Source organism: Sparus aurata, chromosome 6 (assembly GCF_900880675.1).
Source record: "Sparus aurata chromosome 6, fSpaAur1.1, whole genome shotgun sequence".
In the NCBI taxonomy this organism is placed as follows: Eukaryota; Metazoa; Chordata; class Actinopteri; order Spariformes; family Sparidae; genus Sparus; species Sparus aurata.
In genome coordinates this window covers 9,490,458-9,512,119 of record NC_044192.1, presented here as the reverse complement: position 1 = coordinate 9,512,119, position 21,662 = coordinate 9,490,458, and the positions used below count along the sequence as shown (strand labels likewise).

Here is a 21,662-nt window from a genome sequence, read left to right as displayed (position 1 = left end):
TTTGTTCCAATAAAACATGGAACTGTGAAATTGAAGTAACGCCTTCGCTTACCTGCTCATAATAACATCCACTTAGTGTCAACGTTTGTTTTGTTTTTTTCTTGCCCTTGACAACCTTTCAATTTTTTTTATTTTTTACCGGGATTTGAATGCATGCTTTGGTCAAACATGTTTCAGTGCCCTTTATCGCCTTGTATTCCTTTTACACACTGTACTTACTGTACTCTAATATTACAACTTTGCTACAATAGGTCTATTCTGAAATGGAAATGTCAACCCAAATGTTAAAATTACAGGAGCCTTTAACTAGACACCTGTTAGGATGTTGACAGAGGCGCCTGTGACAAACACTGAACACAGAATCTGTAGCTCAAACTGTCCAAAAATAATGGATTTATATAGAAAATTACAATTTTGTTTCGTTTTCTTCCGCTTTTACCGCGAGGGTCGCGGGGATGTTACCTCTTTTATCCCCCTTTTTCAAGGGGTCGCGGGGGTTACTGGGGCCAATTGCAATTAACTCTATGAGCGAAGGGCACACCCTGGATGAGTTGCTGATGGCAGAGGCTGCCACACAAGGTGCCAACTGCACATCAGGAGCAATTTAGGGGTTCAGTATCAAGCTCAAGGATACTTAGACAGCTCAGTTCCACCCCAGGGGAGCCGGGATTCAAACCAGTGACCTTCCGATCACTAGTCCACCAGCTCTACCCACTGAGCTACAGCCGAAAATTACAATATTAACAGTTAATAAACTCTTTAACAGCTTCAGCATTTCAGCCTCCGGGGGGATTTGCAGTTAAATCAATGATATATGACATTTTTTTGAAGCACTTAACAAAAGTATTAGTAGTTTTAAGAATTATAATTATAATTAGCAGTACAACCACAGAACTAATTAGATTTGCATGAATGGAAATACCGAGGTGCTGTATATTTCATAGTGTTGATTTATATCAATACAGGATCTTTTTTTCTTCTCTTCAACAATATCGTTGATTTCTTACTACAGAAACCCCTACATGCAGAGAAAAAATGGCCACTTCCATTTTTCTGCCTCTCTGCATGTTAATTACTGCCTCTCAAGTGGACCTGCTGATAGAAATTTCTGACAAACAATATGGCTGTTAGCTCAGACTGAGCTGCTGGAAAAAAAAAACTGAGAGCTTGATGGATTTTTTGAAAAAAGAAAAAGGATTTTAAGCTACCGTTGTCCCTTCTGACGAGCCACATATGTAAAGCAATCATCACAACATGACAGTTACTCTCACACTGTTTACTCTTTGAAACCACTGTAATTCTTGTGGATGGATTCCAATCTTGTGGAGTATTTGGGGAACATTTCAGAAAAGTGTTAAAAATAATAAAATAATACTAAAAAATATATATATTAAAAATATTGAAATAAAAAAATAAAAACACAGGACAATAAACCTGCTGTGGAGTAAATGATAAAAAATAGAAGAAATAAAAAGGGTTAGGGTTAGAAGAAGTGGAAAGAATACTGGTGGAAGTATATGCAAGATGAAAAAAAAAATAATATAGTTAATAGAAATTCCAATCAGTTAAACATCAGGCCTTTTTGAACAGCTGTAGTGACAGCAAAGAGTCCAAGTTGAAGGTCTTTTGCAGATGATTCTCTGCATAAGGTGCACTGGGAGAGAATTACATTTTCCCAATTCAGCTCTGAATAATAGAATGTGGAGCAATAACCTATTCTGTGTGCAAGAAACCAAGATTATGTGAGTTCAGAGTTAAACAAAAATCCTGCTGTTTTGCTTCATTCATCAGGATGTGAATGCAACACTGCGAGACAGGACTGAAGAGGGAATACTGATCGAGCTCGGGGGGGGAGGTGGGGCATCCATTGGACAGACTTTTTTTATGCATGTGCATGCATCTCTGTTGCACTCTTTAATGAGGGGCACCAAAGACATCAACAACACAGAGGGGGTTTCATGTATCTATCTGTCTATATATATCTTGTACCTGTCTATATAAAGGGAAGGAAATTGGCCTCTGAATCTTAAGTCCTGATTCAGCCGTTCTTGTTGATGTAGGCTTTTAGTCTTGATTTCATTGCACAAATTGTGGTTAAGGCAAACAATCATAGAGCTCGATAGTTATATCCAGGGGAAGAAAGACCCAAAGGATTTATATCAAGTCATATTAATACAATACAAAAAAAAAGGAAAATGCAAAAGATCTGTATTATTATCAACATCAGACAGAGGACAAAGCTCAGTGACAGTATTAAGAACTGATCTTGTTGGACAAATGTTGGTCAACTACATCTAAAGCAATAAAGAAAAAAATGTTTGGGGACTGCAGCAAACCATCGATTTCAGCGTCTGCTCTAGTATTAATTTCTAAAAAGAACCCATTATTGCTTTCGTCTCTAAATTGTCAGATAATGGTTGAAAATGTCCATCAGTGACAAAAACCCCTAAACGACCTCCTCAAATGTCTTGTTTTGTCCACAGCCCAAAAGATATTCAGTTCGCCGCCATAGACGAGTAAAGAAACCAGACAATCTGATCATATATAGTGTCATAATTGTGTAAATGTGTGTTTTTCTCTCTCTCTCTTTCGGTTACATTCCTACAGCATGACAAAAGAGTCTAATGGCTTGAATGAATGCTGCAGGATTCCATTCATCCCAAAGGGCTTTTTAACATTGCACAATTGAGAAATATCTGCCTGTATGTTGGTTGCATGACAACCAGACTGTGTTTACGGCAGCTTTTCTCATAAATCTCAGGTTTTTCTTCTTAAACTGACGTTTAGTGGATAGTGCTACAGTGCGGATTTAACCTGAGCAGGTGTTGTTTAAATCTCCAGTGGGCGTATCTTTACTCCTGGGTTATTTTAACATTTCCGCCACTGGAGCACACGATCATAAACAAAAGAACAAATGCGTTGCTTCAGCCAGATCTTTTTCTGGCTCAGTGTAGTGTAATCCTCTCATCAGCTGATGTTTTCTCCTCATGGGTGGAGCTTAATCGGCAGAATTAATATTAAGTCTGGTGTAGCCTCAGATGGAACGGTTAAAGGGTCGGATTTATGAATAGTACAGCCCTACGACTGACACGGTTCAACGTACTCTTTATTCCGAGATTATCAGCCTGAACACTGATAGCAGCCAGTGTGGTCCCATCAGCAGAGTGGCTGAATGGCGTGGAGAGAAGGGATAGAGAGGGATGAGACGTATATATCACCACACTCTGTCTCTGGGGGGTCGACAGATGTCTGCTTCACAATACGCTTTAATAAAAAAAAAAAAAAAGTCAGCTCTAAATCCCATAGAATCTACCGTGGCAGGAGGCGATGATTTACATATTTCACGACTTCTAATGGCACCTGCTTTTACATTTTCATCCAGACCGCGGTGACGATGTTATTGTAGAAACCCAAAGCGCTGACCTTTGCTCCCCCCCTCGAGCCATATGACAGAGAGCGTGTCGATCTAACACGGTAATCTCACAGTGATTCATGCTCAGCTGTCCGACATATACAGCGCCGCCCTCTGTGCTTTCAAGTAAATAAATATGCACGCAGCACGGGGTTACTTTTAATTACATAACATCTGTCTTGTTACCGTGGCATCAGATGTCCAACATCTGACATCAAGGACATTCGGCTGAATTTCAGTGAAGTCGAAGTAGACTAGATTTTTCTAATTTTTTGTTGTACTATTGTGCAACACTTGATGCTGGGTGCACATATTCATTGGCTTTGCAGGGAAGAGGGTGTTAGAATAAATGGCAAACAAAAGCGATAATACACTCTATTGAATCTACAATCCGACTGCATCCTGAAACGGGCGTTTTCCATCCCTGAGTGTGACTGTGACATGATGGAGGTCTCACTATCCTGCAGAATGTGGCCCAATGCTCAGTCAGCTGTGACCGGGACTAATGTGTGCTTTCTTTTTACATTCAGCTCCCCTTGGAGGAGGCAGCCACATGAGGAATCTGAGCAGCTGAGTGGGTGCGTAAATCAAACCGCTGAAGTGACAGGAAAGCAATTCAATTCAACTTTGCCGTTGCTTTTTGCCAAACAGGTGCATAACCAACATTTGATACATAAAAAACATAGCGGGGCAAAGTCATTAAAGGTCCATTGCGGATGATTTAAGGAGGATCTATTGGCAGCAATGGAATAGAACATTCACAATTACATTTTCATTCGGATACAATCACCTGAAACTAAGAATCATAGTTTTTTTGTTACCTCAGAACCACGACTATCGTTGTGGAATCCAAGAGATAAGAGATAAGTTCATTTAAAAAAAAAGTATAGATCCACTGAAATACTGCAGAATGTTGGTTGAAAATAATGAAACTGAAATGTTCATGCATTAGTTACGAGCTTCACTCAAACTGTGATGGCAAGCATGGGGGGTAATCATTTTTGAGCAGCCCTGTTGAAACCCAAGTTGGCAACAGTGAACGAGCGTGAGCGCTAGTAGCTACTCACAGCACCTACTATCGTTAGCAGCAAAAGGCAAAACAGAGTCAGGAGATATGACTTAGGGAGCCTATTATTTTCTTAGGTGATACATGGTTTAAAAAAGTCGGGAAAACACTGCTTGAGAATGAGGGAGAATGTTTCTATTGAGAGAGAGAACAGATCCGCTAACACAGAGTGCGCCATGTTGCGCCGCCACGTTCCTACAGTGTCCCAGAACAGACAAACCTAATGCTGGCTCTCGATCAGGCCTTTCACATCCACTGTAGAGGAGGGTGTTCGCTGCCATATGGGACTAAATCCGACACACTGGACCTTTAATATTATTGTCTAGCTTGATCCAATATTAAGTTTTGTTTGTCCCAATATAAAACAGCTGCAGAGCTAACCAAGGCCTAAGTAATATAGATCCCTATAGTGTTTTGTGTAATATTTCTGGAAATGGAGGCTTCAGTCTGAGGCAGGAAGGCTGAACAGTCTTTTTATTTCTTCCCGGAATGAATAAAAAGTCCACTCATAAGCTTCAAAAAGAATCTTCAGGCCTTAGCAGCACTTTCAGAAGTTGAAATCAATTGGTTTTATCCTTAGACGACTATATTTAGCATTCTTGCTTTCATACGCTGTGCGTATTTCTCAGTAATTATGCACCCCCCCCCCCCCCAAAAAAAAAAAAGTGCCTCTAACTGCACCAATTGGGATCATTCAGATCAGTTGAGGGTTTTTTTCTTTGGGTGGGGGTCGTCAACAACCTTGACCTAAAAAAAAGGTGAAGAAAAGTGCCAAAAGTAAAAAGATTCCCAGTCTTCCAATCTACTTTTAACACACTTAAAGTGCTCAGCTCTCCGGGCCGCTTCTTTTTTTTTCCTATTACCATTACTTCCCCATGCTGCTCTCTAAGTTTGATTAAGTACAATCCAGTGGGGGTGTTTCAGCACAAACTTGATCCATGGCCGTGGGCTGACTTTATTCTGTTGCATCAAGCCAGAGATTTTTTGTGCGAGTGTTCCTTTTCCCCTATTCCCACCTCATATTCATCACTTTCATTACGGTCTGGATATGTAAAAAAAATCTCAACCTGGTGAGAGGTCCAATAATACGGTGGTGCCTGTTGGGCTTGGCCACCTGTTGTCTCAGGACTACCAGCGCGCGGGTTACAAGATTACATAACACGCAGGAGGACCACTGGGATCTCGGAGAGTCTTTTTATGAGCAATATTCTGCTTCTCCCCCTCTTGGCTATAAAGAAAAAGATTTGACCCGAACACGACTGCTGGTGCGCCAAATATTTTAATAAACCGATCCACAAAAATAAATAATGTTTCCTATATTACACAGCTCAGGTTAAATCACTGTTTGGGGATGTAAGTGCATCATCGAAGCTCGAATATTAAAGACAGTAAGATCCATGAGCAATAAACTTAATAACTTTCAGAACCAACTGCTTGCACATTAAATACGAGCACAGTTTGAACGGATAAACTGTCTTGCGAAGTAAGAAGTGCCTCATAACTGCTTAATATCGGGGCCATGGGAACAGGAGTGTCATTGAAAGTATGTTTACACTGTTACTTACACATGGACTGCGTTGCGCTGAGTGACTGTAGATATAACGGCGTCAGCAGCAGCGGTAAAGCTAATGGCATTTCAACAGCTAAGCGGGGCAGTTTTGTGTGGCGGAGGGAGAACTGTCCCGTCTGAGCAGAAATGAATTTTTCAGACACTGTGACTTTGTTCACGGAGCGAGAGAAGTCCCCGCTCTGATAAACTTGGATCGCTCGAATTGTTCTGAAGCAAAAGGAGGTGACGTCTATTGTGCTGTAAACAGCTAGAATTCATATTGACCGACTGCGGGGCGTCGGAAATGTAAAAATAAAAAAAGAAAGCATAAAGCTTTGAGATTCTGGGTAAACTTGAAGTAATAGCGAAGCACCGGGTGAACAAGAATGAATCAAAGTCCATGAATTAGATCAGATCACATCTGCTGGCCGCCGTCTGTGTTGACGGAGAATTGGACATCTGTCAGATAAACCAATTGAGGATTTTTATCCACAAATTAAAAAGAAAAGTCAAACTCTTCCCAGACGCCATGAATGAAGCCGGTCAGGCAATCCCCTCGAGCCGCCGCACTTCCTCTGAACAAACACGTCCGAGGACAAGAGCAGGGAAACATGGCCAGACACAACATCCATTGATGCGGACGTTCAACATATCATCAGTCAACCTAATGCTGCTCACCGTGATGTGTTCACGAACACACCTCTGCCTTGTCTTGACTTTGGTCTACACTACGATGAGATAACACACTATGTTTTGTGCATTTCTGACGCATTGTGAGCTCCGGCACAGGCTGCAAACCTCAGCACAAGGCAAAAACCTTTAAAGCGATGCAGCAGACGACCTCTGTATCTGTGCCGCACAAATGGAACAGTAAAATGTGATGTAAAAAAGCTTTGACAGAGCAACAAATTGCACGAGTTTGTTCTTGATGGTAGTTACGGCCGAAAAAGATAAAGATGAGCACAAGATGCGTGTTCCCCCTCACCAGCAGTCGCACCAGAGCAAAAAAAAAAAAACACACACACAGCCAGAAGGTTTGACAAACAGATTCTGACAGCTAAAAGAAAAGAATCCTTTGGAAAAACACAACGGATAGTAAGTGCCTCGGCGTATAATAGTCCAGTCATTACTGTGGCTAAGAAAAAGGAAGGCAGACACGTGTTACAGCGAGTGTTGTGCTCCACAAAGATAACCGTGGAAAAGGTTGAGCACCGGTGTGTTTGAGAGCGCACACAGCTTGGACCTTCATGCTCGTACGCCTCGAGAGACCGCGAGAGGACAAATCACACCGTGACCCGACATTATATATTTTCATACTACAGGTTAGCAACAGCAATACAAGCAGCCAGCAGCGAGGAGTCATTACAGCTGCTCCCCGGCAGTATTTCAGCCTGTCCTGAGAACACTGCACTGAACAGGAGTGTTGCAAGGTAAAAAAAAAAAAAAAAAGGCATCAGCCACACTCACTTTCAGAGCAAAAATGAACGCTGACAGTTTTATTGGCCTCGAGTACGAGTTCGATCATCTGTGGTTTTATATATAAACAAAAAATGCAGAATCGGAGCGGCAAGCGGCAAAGAGTTAAGCGCAATCAGCCCGGAAGATGAAGAAGTCTCACAATATTAAGCCTCCTCGTGCAAAACACAGCTAAGTCTAATAATTATGTCGATCTGAGTGCAGCTGCAGTTCCTATCATTCCATAATTCATGTCGCATGTTGAGGAGATTAATTCCCTCAACTTGTGTGTCAAGTTCTGTGGCGGATCAAAGGTTCGCTGATAAATGTTATCATAAATGGCAGACGTTAACGGGCTGAACACAGAGGCTCGTCCTGTCACAGGCCGGCTCCGTCTGTGAAACCTCGCCGAGACCTGCTCTCGTGACTGGAGATTGATGTCTTCCTGATTCTCCTGGATGATAGAAAAATGCCCGGGAGGCCGTCCCTATCGGGGGAGGAAAGTCTCTTCTGTGAGCGCGTGAGGAGGAAGTCAGCATGCATAAAAGGAAATAATCTGTTATCATAAGATGTATAGCCCACACAGTCCTCCCTTATTCCCATCTGCGCCGCTCCAACCCATCCGGTGTGACGTCAATGTGCAGATTAGAGCTTTTTTTTTTTTTTTCCCTCTCCTCCGTTTTTTCAAGCCTAATCCCGGGTTTTCATGAAACCTCTGCGATGCTGCATTCACTGCCTAGAAGATGGCTCTGAGTAGCTAAATAACGGAAACAAACTAAAAAGGCAAAGCAGTGATGTGGGGATCTTTACAGTCAGTACCAAGTGAGAGTAGAAGGAAGTGTAACAGGCAGCTTTAAATCCAAAAGTTAAAGATTCCCAGCCTGTTAGATGTTTCTTTGTGGTAAGAATGTATAAAAGGTAATCTGCCACAGAAGCTGAGATAGATAAGACAGAGGACTTACCTACGGTGCTATCCCCTTTTCATTTAGAAGACTGTTGAGTTATGAAAATAACCTGACGCTCTTCATATAAATCTACTACGGATTTCAATGGCCGTCTCATTAAACGCACATATTCATCCGACCACATTCATTCAGTCTTTTGCCCCCATTTAGTTTTAACGACCTTAATAACATCCCCGCTCCCGAGTCACCAGTCGTATCTGAGATTTTGTATATTTTACTGCTAATGCAAGCCGAGCTGACCACTCCACTCTCCTTCGTGACATAACCTTGATACGTCGTCCGTATTGCATGCTAACGCAGGAAAAAAACGAAAAAAAAAAAAAAAAACAAGGACAGCCGGTGTTTTATCTTTTCAAACTGAGGTCAGAGCGACATTGAATAATTCCTCTTTGCTCAGGTCCTCTGTAAAAAAAAAAAAAATAGGTAAATAAAATGACGCAAATTGCTGGCAAAGAAGAAAGAAAAACTGTGAAGCATCAGAATGCCTGCATGTGAAATATCATCCCCCCCAGAGATAAGTGTCATATATGCCATACATGGCACGTCTCACAGTCTTAAATAAAGAGGCTAATGCTAGGACACAGCGGCGGAGCTATTGTTATTACTAGGCAGCCATGTTGGAACAGGATAAGCAGAAATCGCATAATCCACATTAGCATGTAGGAAACAGTGATGGGGGGGGGGAGCTGAGTAAAACTGCTGATAGAGCCTGTCAAGAAGTCCTCGCTCACTCCAGCTGCTAATTTAGAAAAACAAAGTAAGGCTCTGATGTCAGAACGACGTCCACGAGATAGATGTCACTTTCAGAGAAAAAACATTTGTATTTGATGCTGCTGTTTGCTAACTGAAGATCATAAACAGCAGTGTTACACTCTCTCTATGTAGCCTGTCTTGGGAGACCTTTCTGGGCACAGCTTCCCTACGCTTATTCATTTACACCAGCTGCCGAGGGAATCGGAGTTGCTTCGCACTCCCACGCAAGCCAAAGACGTCGGCGAAGCCAGCCTACGTCTGCGTATGGAGGACTTCAGGCTGGGGGTAGAAAGGGAAGTTACTGTTTGAACTTCCTTGCCCCGGGCATTTAGTTGTCTCTACTCATCATGGGCTTTATCATTTGATCATCCGGAGCATCGCTGCTTGAGAAAAAAATTTATTTCAGCCGTATAGGCGAAGCAAAGTAAGGCCGTCTTCCTTCATTCTCTCCCTTTCCATTGCAAGATGCTGCTGTTGGTGGCAGTGGGGGAGGACAGATTTGTCATGACGGTTACAGGTTCCGTTGCATTATTTGCATTGTGGGAGACACGCGGCCCCGTGGTCGATCCCCCTCGGGTCTGAGGCTCCCAGGCAACAAGTCATCTCGGATGCAAACCCCGTAGCTGCAGATGCTAGCCGTTAATAAAATATGTTAATGGGTTTCCAGTGAGATGTTCGGCTGCAAACACCATACTTTAGCTCATCCAAAATGTCAAAGAGATGATTTGGTTTCACACATTTACCTGAGAAGGAGAGGAGTTGGCGTGTATGCTAATGCTCAGAATATGTTATTCTCTCACATGTGGCTTATCACTGTCTCAGACGTTTCAGGGTGTCACGCTGTTGGGACGGATGCCTTTGAAGAAACTAAAAGCCAGAATTTCTTTCAACATCAACAGCCGTAGCTCAATGGGAAGAGCAAATGAAAGCGTGGCTGAGAAGTGTAAAACCATTTCAAGCCCGCTGTTTGAAAATTTGTAGCTTTAAGTGTCGGAGTTTTGTTACATCATTGCATAACAAGTTTACACAGCCCCATTGTGAAAGAGCACAATGTGATTTTCGTGTTTTTACAGCAAAAGGGTTGAACCAAAGTTAAGGGACTACATCAACGTTTGAGTTCTTCACCACTGAGACTCAAATTGTTTCATCTATAAAACTCAACAATGTGAGGAAACACGGTGCTGGTTAGCCATGATTATAAGACATCACTGTTTTCAGTATTCTCTGATTATGGTACAAAATATCATCTTCAGCTAAAAAAATTCTTAACAGAAACTGTAAACAGGACAGTTTCTTTGCTAGGATGGTTGCTGTCAGGTTGTCAAATGCGATCCATTGTACTGAAGTCCCAAGGATGCACATTTTAAAACCTCAGCAGACGAACAAAAACCATCCCTACTGCTAGATACCAACTTGGTTTTTGATTTGGGTGGTCTTACTTACCCTTTAAAGACACAGTGAATCTGATCCTGTCAGTTCTTGCATTTAATGATTTCGACTAGCTAACCCTGCTGGCCAGATAGCAGTCAAATATCACGGGTCAGAGCTCATTGTTTACCTTCCGGTAGACGACAGTTCTGTTCCAATTATACATTTCTCCCTTGTTCTCCTTCTCCTGCAGGTGAGGGAGGTGACGGTGGACAACGCTGCTCCACAGATCAATATTGCTTCTATTCCCTATAGAACACAGACTGTATCCTCATAATCATATCTCACCAACATGTTGCGTTTCACTGGAAAATGAGTCACATGCATAGTAAAGATGCTCTCGACTTTAAGCAGTGAAATCTCTTCCACTCCGGATAATCAGATAATAAACTCCAAATATCCGGTGGAGTCCTGCAGGGACCGTGCGACAGCGCTAAAAAAAAAAAAAAAAGAAAAAAAAGAAGCCTTTTGAGGTCATTCTAAATTTTCCATTTCATTCTTTTTTGCACAGTGGTCTACATGCACAAAGCTGGCAGGAGCCCTTCAACAAAAGCCATCATTTCTGGGTCAGCAACCTGTTTCAAGTTTTAATACGGCTCTTTCATCACATTAAATAGGATTTCAAGTTACAAAAGATCCAGACTAAAAGGTGAGCATAACAAGAATTATACTTTAATTGAAGGTGATCACTGAATGAGACAATTGGTCGTCGCGCGCGGTATCTGCAGCGACTGCTGTGCGGATTTCTGAATGTTTTTCCTCCTTCTTCTTCTCTATTGAAGCTATTACTGCAGGAGTATTCCGGCCACTGCATCGCCTTGATTGCTGCTCTAATGTCCGTTAAGAAATACTCTCAACTAGTGTGAGAGGTCAACCGGAGACTCGGAGCAGTTTCGCGGCGCCGTGTCATCGTGTCCGAGTGAGCGGCACACTCGCCTGCTTTTTCGATTAAATTACCACCAAAAAGAAATGTAATGTTCGCTTTTTCTCATTGTTTGAACTCGCTGTCGCATCAGAGCTATCAGGAGAATACTTAATGGAGTTGTAGGGACAAATGGGATCCTATCAGCTGCAGAGGATAGTGTGATATTAAATTATAATCCATCTCAACAGTGCTGCATATTGAGTCTGGGCTGGATTTAAAAATAGTCGAGAAATGAGACGCGAGCAATACATCGATTGGATAAATCGAGCAGCTGCACTGTGCGTCCGCAGTCATCTCGAAACATACATGATGCGTTCAGACAGTGGCGGTGACGGGCCAAACAAACGGCGGCAGAACAAAACAATGGAGACAGTTTTCTAATCTGTGTATAATCATTTTATATAACTGCTGAAAGCTGCAGTTGCTGATGCAAAAGCCTGGTGATTGTTAGATAGCGGCATAAGCGCACAAGCCCCATTTTTTCCCAGCCAGCCATCTCTCTCTCTCTCTCTCTCTCGTCTCACTTCCTGCGAGTCAGGACCAGCCATCAGCAGCAGACAGTCACGGTGCACCGGAAACCATCAGATCTAACAGGAGATCCACCGGCTGTTAAATCTGTCAACACCGCTCTGATCCGCAATCTATAAAAGCCGACCTACAGTAGGTGTGGCGGTGCGAGGAGACACATTTTTTTTTCTCTGTGTTTCAGCAGGTGGCGGCGGTTGAAAATAAACATGTGCCGAAAAGAATACGTGACATGAGATGCTGTTTTTAGCCTAAAGCAGATTTCGGCGAGCCGACGGCAGGCGTGTCAAGTCAGGTCGGGTTGACTGACACTGTAATTCTACAGCCACCTGTGGCTGTCATTACATTCATGTATCTCTGCACCCACTCGTTTTTTATCTGGAACAACTCTAACAGTCACGTCAGTGCTGCTTGAGTCTGTTTTTTGATAACACTCGAGGATGAGGGGTAAAAATAATCAACGTGGTCGTGGTCAAAGGTCAAAGGGATACAGCGGTATTCCCACCAGATTCCGCTCCGGTAGCAGATCACCCGAGCTCGCCCTGGCCCATTTCCTGATCTACATAAAAATCGGAGCGCCTTGTGCTTTACCGCTCTGCTCTTTGAACTCACGTGCAGCTGTTCACAGCTGGCTCTACAGAAGTTCCCACCCCAAGTTTGCATTACGCCTCGGATAAAATGCAAAGGATGACACATAAAAAATATTCACTCACTGCAGCACTAATTGGAAAAACTTAAAAAAAAAAAAAAAAAAAACGATATATAAACATGAACGTCTGAGAAAGGACGTGTAATTGATGGCACTGGGCAGCAAATTGCCACTCGCAGCGAGAGAAAACGAGGGTTATTACTCATTTCCCAGAAAAAAAAAAAAACATTATCCTCAGCGAGATTTATGCAGAAGGACTTATTTAATACTACATGTAAAACACTTCATCCACCGATTGCTCTATAAAGTGAAAGGGAAATGAGATTCAGCATTAGAGAAACTTTGATTTCTAGGTAAGACTGATCTTAGAAAATGGTCCGGGCCAGAGGACGGACATGAGTGGAAATACTGAGCTAACTGCTCTGGCAGGAGAAAAAAAAAAAAAGCATCAAAAAGCTGCAATTTGATAAAAAATTTCAATCCATCTTCTGAACACTCTTATCTGGTTCTTAATCTCTTAGAAGGAATCTGTACAGCAAGTCTGTTCCTCTCTAAACGGCATTGTGATACAGACAGTAATACCACCTTGTGCCATCCTATTAGGTTCCTTTGTTTCTTTAGAGGGTGGTGGAGGTCTGTGAGGGCCGTTAAAAAAAGAAATGAATCCGGCTTCACACTTCAAAAAACATAAAAACCCAAATCACCAATGGGACTGTAGAGAAGACAAGCCAATCCCCTTCTAACCAGTGGAATACAGAAGAACACTATTTGCCCAATTAAACTCTACGGGGTTTGGGTTTATTAATTCCTTTCCAACAAGAAGTCGTAAATCAGAACTTAACAGTGAGCTATACACTCTCTCTTGGACAGCAGCAAGTGATCTCAGAGCAGCACCGGTGATTGGTTGGTCTAGATGAAGCTGGACCCATACATCATCCGCCGCACACACTTTTTGGTACACTTTACCATCAAGACATCAGGTCACCACCACTGTCGAGCTGAAGTGCCACATGTTCAATCTCGTGCCAGCAGCACTCCAAAGCCGTGAATGTGTCATGTTGCTGGTGCGGCTTAGACAGCCGCAGAAACCGTAGAGCTTTTATCTTATGTGACATCTCATGCGACGCTCCGTCAACTGCACTGTACTTCCAACGCCTGCTTTGACCTGGCTGTTGCACCGCCTGATTTAAAAACTGTAGTTTCTGTTGGGAACTGTGCGAAAGTAAATATGAGGCTACAGACGGTTAGCTCAGTTTTTAGCATAAAAGCTTGGAAACAGCTCTTCTGGCATCCTTCGAAGGCAACGAAAAACTGCCAAGCAGCACCTCTAAAGCTCATTAATTTACATGTTGTATCTCCTTTGTTTAATTTGTACAAAGGCGTGGAAAAATGATATGTTGTAGTTTCATGGGGGATTATGTGCGAGGCTATTAATTTCGCTAGGAGCTGTAGTCTGTCATTTTTCTCAAGTCTTGTTGTCACCTTGAGATTGTCGGGCAACAAGCCAAAAACTCCGTTCAGGAAGTCACTGCTCCCAGCCTGGACATGGTCCGGCATACAAAACTCACGTAAAACCACTGCTTAGCATTTATCATACTTTTTGTAAGAAGTAAACAAATGTGTTATCATGTGTTACGGTGAGCTTTAGAGGCTCTGAGAGAAGAATGCTCGGTTCTAGGTGCTTCCAGTCTTTGTTGCTAAGCTATGCTAAGCTATGCTAAGCTATCTATATAGAGTCATGACTGGGGTATAGATCTGCTCATGAAATCTCGGACAATTTCATAAAAAGACAAGATTTTGTTTGCGATGCTCCCAAAGTTTTAAAGCACGAGCGTGTAACCCCTCGTCGGTTCACGAGCCGATGCGTTTCATATCTCCGGGATAAGACCTGATTTCTAAATGAATATTTCACCTACAGGGCGAGCACTGTGGCGAGATCGCTCCTCATAATGGAGTGTCTGCACTGATGTTCCAAAAGTCAGTCAGATGTAACAGGTGCACTTGGGGGGCTGACGACAGCTACATGTTGTCAACATGGACATAAAACTGTGCGAATGCTTTGGAGGAGACGCTGCTACAGTATGTCAAGCAGAACGTCAACATACATAAAATGCTAAATAATTGATATCTGCTCTTTATCCAATGCATGTCTGGGGGAATGACTTACTCAAAGCCTACTGTGGTATACCCAGAAGATATATGTATAAATGTGCATGCGTAAAAACGGTGACTGTGACATGCTTTAAAGCCACACATGGATCCCCAACCGCTAAATTCCACTAGCTGAGGCTAGCTTGTAGGCACAGCTGCATGGAGCAGGGACCTGTTCTGAAGTTTTTTAAAAAGGGCAACACATCTGGCAGGCGGCGATGGGGCGTGTGAGCTGCAAGCTAACAGAGCAGACAGAAGAGTTTTATTCTAAAATTAGATACTGTCCGTTTAATTTCTTGTTTTTTTTTCTTTACTGACATGACAGAAACTGTTGGGGGAAATAAACATGTATGACACTGGAAGATCGAGATGATTGTGGAATACCCGACCGAGGGCCGCGTCCTCTCTTAGGGGAACAGCATCTGTGTTAAGACGCCGGTGCACACATTGAAATGCAGAGACCATGATTTTGCTAACACGCGCACACCCACGGGAAAACTGCAGACTGGCGTGGATTGAGTGTGATATCCAGACAACAGCAGACATCACTTCATAAACAGAATACCTCTTGGGAGAAAAACAAACAGAAAAGGTGATATTCCGGGGTGTACGAGCAGCGTGAATCTGATTTGTTAGCACAGTTGTGACAAGGAAAAGCCAACGACGACCACGCGGCCTGACTGCTAGTCACTACAGCTGACGTACCGCCAATTGATCGCTCAAAATCAGCCCTTCACTGTTTGTTTACATGGGGATCAACCTCGTCTCCTGCACGGGGGGGAAAAGAAAAAGAAAAACGTCACCGTCGCTCCACGTAATGAAACCGAAGTCGTCTAAGCTGTTGTGAACACTTCAAATGAGCGCGACTGCATTATTGAGGTGGCCCCTGAATACTCCACAGGAGGCAGGGCTTGAGTGCAGCTCAGCATCATCACCAGAGCCAGAGCAGGACCCAGAGGCGTTTTTATCACTTAACATTATGTTAAGCTCAGCGGACATAATGATTTCCCGTATGGGTCAGCAGAGGTCAGGAACACTTCAAAACAACAAAATCCTCGGCTAACAGCGCAGGTTAACAGGTTAGTTTGTGAGGCGCGCCGCTCTGATGTTGTAGCCAGGAGGAGTCAGCTCTCCTCTGAAGTCCTTCAAACACCACCACTGTTACCACCGGTGTGTGTGTGTGTGTGTGTGTGTGTGTGTGTGAGAGAGAGAGAGAGCCTGCAACTCCAGCAGAATGAAAAGGAGCCCTTTACTATTTTTGTATTTCTCTGCAAGGGAATCTTTATTTATTTATTTGTCTTTGCAATGCAGCCCTCCTTGATGTATGACACCAACGAAGGGGGAAAAAAAAATAAAATGCATACATGACCAGAGGCAACCCGGATGTGAGGACAAGTCATATCCACAACAGCGTGCCCAGCAGGTCCTTATCTGTTTTTGCAAATATTTGAATAACACCGGCTTCCCACTGATTGCAGTGCAGCACGCACAGTCCCATCACAACTATGACAGCCTGGTAAAATCTCTAGGGTGCACATATATTAAAAAATAAATAAATAAATTAAAAATCCGACTCTCCTTCTCGTGGTAAAAAAAATGATCACAGTTGTTTTCATCTTAAACGCGTCAACGGAGGTCTGGAGGGGAGGAGAGGGGAGGAAAACACGCGACACTGATGCCACCGCTGTGCCGAGCGCATCGCACTGAGAGCAGACTGCATCTGCATGGGAGGCGGGGATGGAGGGATGGAGGGATGGATGGAGGAGGAGGAGGAGGAGGGGGAGAAAAAGACGCACTTTAATGTGTTTCAAGGCAACAACTTTAATATCTGTTGAGCCAAGGCCAGGGTGCTGGGTGCCGGGTGCTGGTCCCTGGCTCCGTCCCTGTCCCCCGCACGATGATGACCAGGACGGGGAAGGTGCGCTCCGGCTTTAGTTGCGGTCGCCGCTCAGAAGTAGGTGCTGTCATGCACACACGCTGGTCGTGATAGTCAATGCAGAGGAATTAAGTCTTAATACATAACCAGGCCTCCCGCTTCCCCCCATCTGTCTCTCTCTCTCTCTTTTTTTTTTATTTTTTTTTTTGCATTTCCTCTGAGCACTCCGACACCACGCATTGTGCAGCCGGAACCGAATCCCGACCATTATTCATCGATTGCTCTCTTTCACGACTTGATCGCCACGGAAGGAGGTGATGGTGATGGTGATGGTGTTTAGTGGTAGTGGTGGGGGCGAAAGTTGGCATGAGGCATGAACAGCACCGATCGCTTCCATCCGGCTGTCCTGTTCGCTGTCACATTACGCATCAAACTCATTAATTTGGACACTTGTGCTATTGTTGGATTGGACCCCCCCCCCAAATCCGTGCGTGTGCGGTTCCGACTGCGTGCAGAATAAATAAAAGGAAAGGAGGTGGAGGAGGAGATGGAGGGAGAAGAGGGGGGTCAGACTTACCGACGGCTAAATCCAGTAGATCCGCGCACAAGAGCAAGCACAGCGAGAAGACGGTCATCTTTCCCTTATTTTGCAATAAATCCCAAACTCCATTGGCGTTTACATGCTCTCCGGGTTTCGGCTGTGTAATCCCCGCCATTCCAGAGGTATGCGATTGAAAGGTGCCCCCAAACTATTCATGATGCAGCTCAAGTCTATAAGTGGAGGAATCGGGAGAAGTTGTCAGTGGATACAGCGTTTTTTTTTTTGTTTTTGTTTTTTTTCAATCAGAGCGAGCGGAAACAAAAAAATAAAATAATAAATAAATACAAATCGAGCATCAGATGTTCCCCCAGGAAGATGAAGAAGAAGAAGAAGAAAAAAGAAAAGGCAACAGAAAAAAAACGAGTCACAGGATGCGATTACAGCAGAAAAAGAAGAAGAAAGAAGCCTGGGTGTGATTGTCTTTTCTTTTGCCTCCCAGTTTAAACAATGAGGAGCTGCGGTGAGCCGCGGAGCAGAGACAGCCTCTGAAAAACCGGAGGTTTGGATGAAAATGTGTTCCTCTCTCTCTCTCTCTCTCTCTCTCTCTCTCTCCTCCCGCCCTCCAGACAGACGCACAGTCATTCCCGATCACTCGCTCTTTTATTTCACACATTCTCCCCCCCCCCCCCCCCCCTGTTAATCCCACCCTGGATTCAGACCACTCTAATTCTGTCCATTAAGCCGATTTATTTCCGTTGGATTTTTTTTTGTCTCTTCTTCTTCCTTATATAGGCTATATGATCACTACCAAGAACATGCCTGCGCACATAAATAAAGCGTGTCTCAATTGTATCACAGCCATCAGTTATTCAATCAGATGGGGAAAATACAGTTAAAAAGATGCCCGATGGACGCTTTTTCTTTCGCTCTGTCCAGTTTTTGTGCATCCAGCAAAAAGAGGCGAACTCTCTGTTCTGCGAGTTAAAAAAAAAAAGGTGCTTTTCGGGTTCAGTTCCTGTTGGCTTCACACTCCAGTACGTGTGGCATCCAATCGGGATCCATTCAGCAGGACTTGCACTGAGCGTGTCCACAGTTAAAGAGGAGACAAAGATGTTCAATATGCAAAATTAGTCAGGCATACATGTGTGTGTGTGTGTGTGCAGGGATATGCCCCGAGATGAGATGGTACCATTTTTTATTCCTTTTCCCAATTGCTGATTCTGGTACCTTGGCATTGGGCATCGATTACCTATCTGATGCCAGAGTCTTTTAAAAAAAAAGGAAGAGGAAGAAGATTTATTTTTCTTCTAGCAGCTGTATTTTCCTCTAACCCTGTTTCGATGTGATACGATTGCTCCTTGTTGTTGTTTATTTTGACAGTCAGTCACAACTGAAAAAGTGCAAATAAAGAAATCGGGGAATAAATGAAAACATCCTTTAAAAACTGTTAAAAGTCTTTGAATAGAAGTTTAAAACAGTAGTGCAACGGCAACTTAAATACATCTAGGAGTTGAGTAGAAACGGACTCGCGGAACTCGTTTGGTTGCAGCACCGCAGTTCGAAGGGCAGATGTTGACGGGGATACCGTGTCCACCCGGTGTGCAGGCTCAGCAAAGACCCGGGGCACACGCCAGAGGTCCAAACATCAGTGGTAAAGGACAGCAGTGTCGTCGTGCTCTTTCCCGTCATGCATCTTCAAATGCTTTATAAGGTTGCTGGTGTTGAAATTGGCAACACTCGTGCCACGCCTTGAATTTACGGCCATGTACACTGCAAATGTCGCCGTTTTACTACTTACTCAGAGTAAAACATTGCCAAGCGGCTGACATGTTGCTAGCTTCCGTCTGACTCACTTGAAATCAACTTCTTCTTCGCCGCTCTAAAAAGAGTAGTTGTCAAGGTGGAGCGTGGCACAACCAAGTTCGTAGCAAAGAGGAGACGATTTCAGGCGTGTAATGTTAAGCAGAGCTAACGGAGCTAACTGGGAAGTAGCAGGGTTTTCTAAATTATGTGGTACTGGATCGCCGGGTCATGTACTCACCGATACCTGCATTGGTATCAGAATTGGAACACCTCTTCTTTTTGGGGACCGAAAATATTCACAAAATCATAATCGAGATATGTCACAGAATAAACGATCAAGCGAAACACTAAAACATCGCAGTCTCATTAACCAATTCTGAGTGGTGTATTTACGCGGCTGCAGACTTATTTGTAGTTCACGAGCAGCTGTGTACCGGACCTGCTCATGCAGGTTTAAGTCACTCTTCTGGTTCAAATTGGCTGCAGTCATTTGTCTCATTAATGCTCATCCATCATGCATCCAGGCGTGTGTGGATTCAAGTGTCAGGGAGGATTTCGCCCGAGATGAAGTCTCCATTTTTTTGACTGTAACATCAGTGCACGCCTGCGTTACCAACGGCAGCAGCACTACTCCTTCATACTGTGATGTCACTCAACTTTAAAAGCCAGCTTGAAAATGTCACTATGATAAAAATCACGCCTTACGTGTCCTTCTTGATTTAGCAATGACATTTTCGAGACGCGACAATTAGCATCCCTGCTGTCAAAAAAACAAAAAACAAGTGTTACATTGGTCACATTTTACCTAATAATACACTTATCAAGACTAAGCATTTTGGGTATTTTAGGTTTAAAAATTTAACAAATGTGAAGAAATAACAATGTGTTATGTACCGGGGTACAGAGATGTCTTCTGTAGTTAATTCATGCTTCCAAAATCACAAATGTGGTGTTCATCTGTGAAGATTATCTTGCTGAACAAAACATGTAACTATAATCAATTTGAGTTTGCCACAGAGATTATTTTCGGCAATAATCCAAAATCCAATTCCAAACTCCCGTAGGCTTTTTTGTCGAGGGAACCAGGGCGATACTAACTTCTGGGTTAGCCTACAAAAACACACCATCTCTTAAGCACCCTACGACACTGATTATCACCCACCTACAATGCAGTGCTTAGTTCTCTCTCCAGACAGATTGACAACGGTTCACACCTTGCAACCCACACGAAGGCCGGTTAAGTCAACCACCCACAAGTGGCCCTAACGACTCTGAAACTCAGAGCACACGTGTCCTTAACGACTCTGTAAGGACACTCCCACACAGGGTTTAAAAGCCTGCAACTCCCCTCCATTCAGTCAGAACTGAAGAAGCCTCTTGGACGAGGTGAGATGTCAAGCAGCTGAAACACGCCCAGTTGCCTACGATACAGCACCTAGAATCGTTTATTTCTGTTATGTACTTGATAAAAATACATAACTGTTTTTCAGCCTTAACTGTCGCATGATATATTGTTAAACACGATGGGCCGACCTATCTGATGTCCCTACTGTGCTTATTTTATGCACTTAATATGTTGATGTGCTGCAGTCTTTGATTTCTACACAACAGCAACATCTTGTGCTAACACTAACTGTAACTTTGGTTAAACTCATGCTGTCTGTGGCTCACCAGGTAAATTAAATCGGGTCTCCAACCTCACATCAGTGAAAGTGTTGTTATCATAAATAGAATCATTAAACATGCATTTTAGATTAATTACATTTGTACACTTTTGAAATAGCATTAATAAGAAAGAGTAGCCAATGTAAGCGGATGTGTGCCTCAGGGTTTTCAACATGGCAGCTGTTGTAAACAGACATTGTGATTTAGTTATGTTTCTTGAGCTACCATTGGAAATCTGGCCGTATTCTACAAATAACCCCTGGAAGTCTGTTACATTTAGTTTTTTATGCCATCGTGGACATCTCCAAAATCTGAAGAAGAGTTTGCGAGTGACGGGGGAACAACTACTGCCAAGACTTCCCAAACTTTGACAGGTGCCTCGGGCTATGTCATTCTAATCAGCACCACCTCAACAAGGTCGGCCCTGGTTTGCTACTCTCTTTTGCTCTGAAATGATGTTTGCAGCACTATAAGCCTTTTGTGAAATGGTCCTCCGGGTTCCCTTTCAAACTCCATTCAACAAGTTACTCGGGAAGACAGCCACAGGCATGCCAAATCCATTCCCCCCAAAAATATGAATTCAGGTGAATAAAGCCATTGGTTTCCCATTTTCAGCGAGGCAGACTCAATATATCAAGGCCTTAAACTTGTATTGATCGGCGCAGCAATGACCCAAAGACTTTTACCTTTGCAGGGACCCCAGGAAAGAGGCTGTCTGGTAGGTAGCGATTTGGCGGTCCATACGTTCGACTCATTATTAGAACCTTGTCATGCAGTGCAACAACACCGCACTGAATAATGAGATGACTGAGCCGCTCCACAAAAGACAACAGCGTGAAGAGGAAAAGGTGTCACAAATAAACAAACCCAGACGCACGAGAACATGCGAATGCAGTGGC

General features: G+C 43.4%; 1 protein-coding gene across 3 annotated transcripts in view; it reads right to left on the bottom strand.

Moving 5' to 3' along the window:
• Positions 1–21,662, bottom strand: part of igsf21a (immunoglobin superfamily, member 21a) — a 312,406-nt gene that overhangs the window by 179,829 nt on the left and 110,915 nt on the right. For 2 of the 3 annotated variants that reach the window (XM_030420522.1, XM_030420523.1), the window contains exon 1: positions 17,332–17,925. The exons of the other annotated variant lie outside the window; for it this stretch is intronic. In XM_030420522.1, coding sequence (XP_030276382.1) covers positions 17,332–17,470 — 139 coding nt within the window. In that variant the 5' untranslated portion in view covers positions 17,471–17,925. Of the gene's footprint in view, positions 1–17,331; positions 17,926–21,662 lie in introns of those variants that run through there. 3 annotated transcript variants of the gene reach the window in all.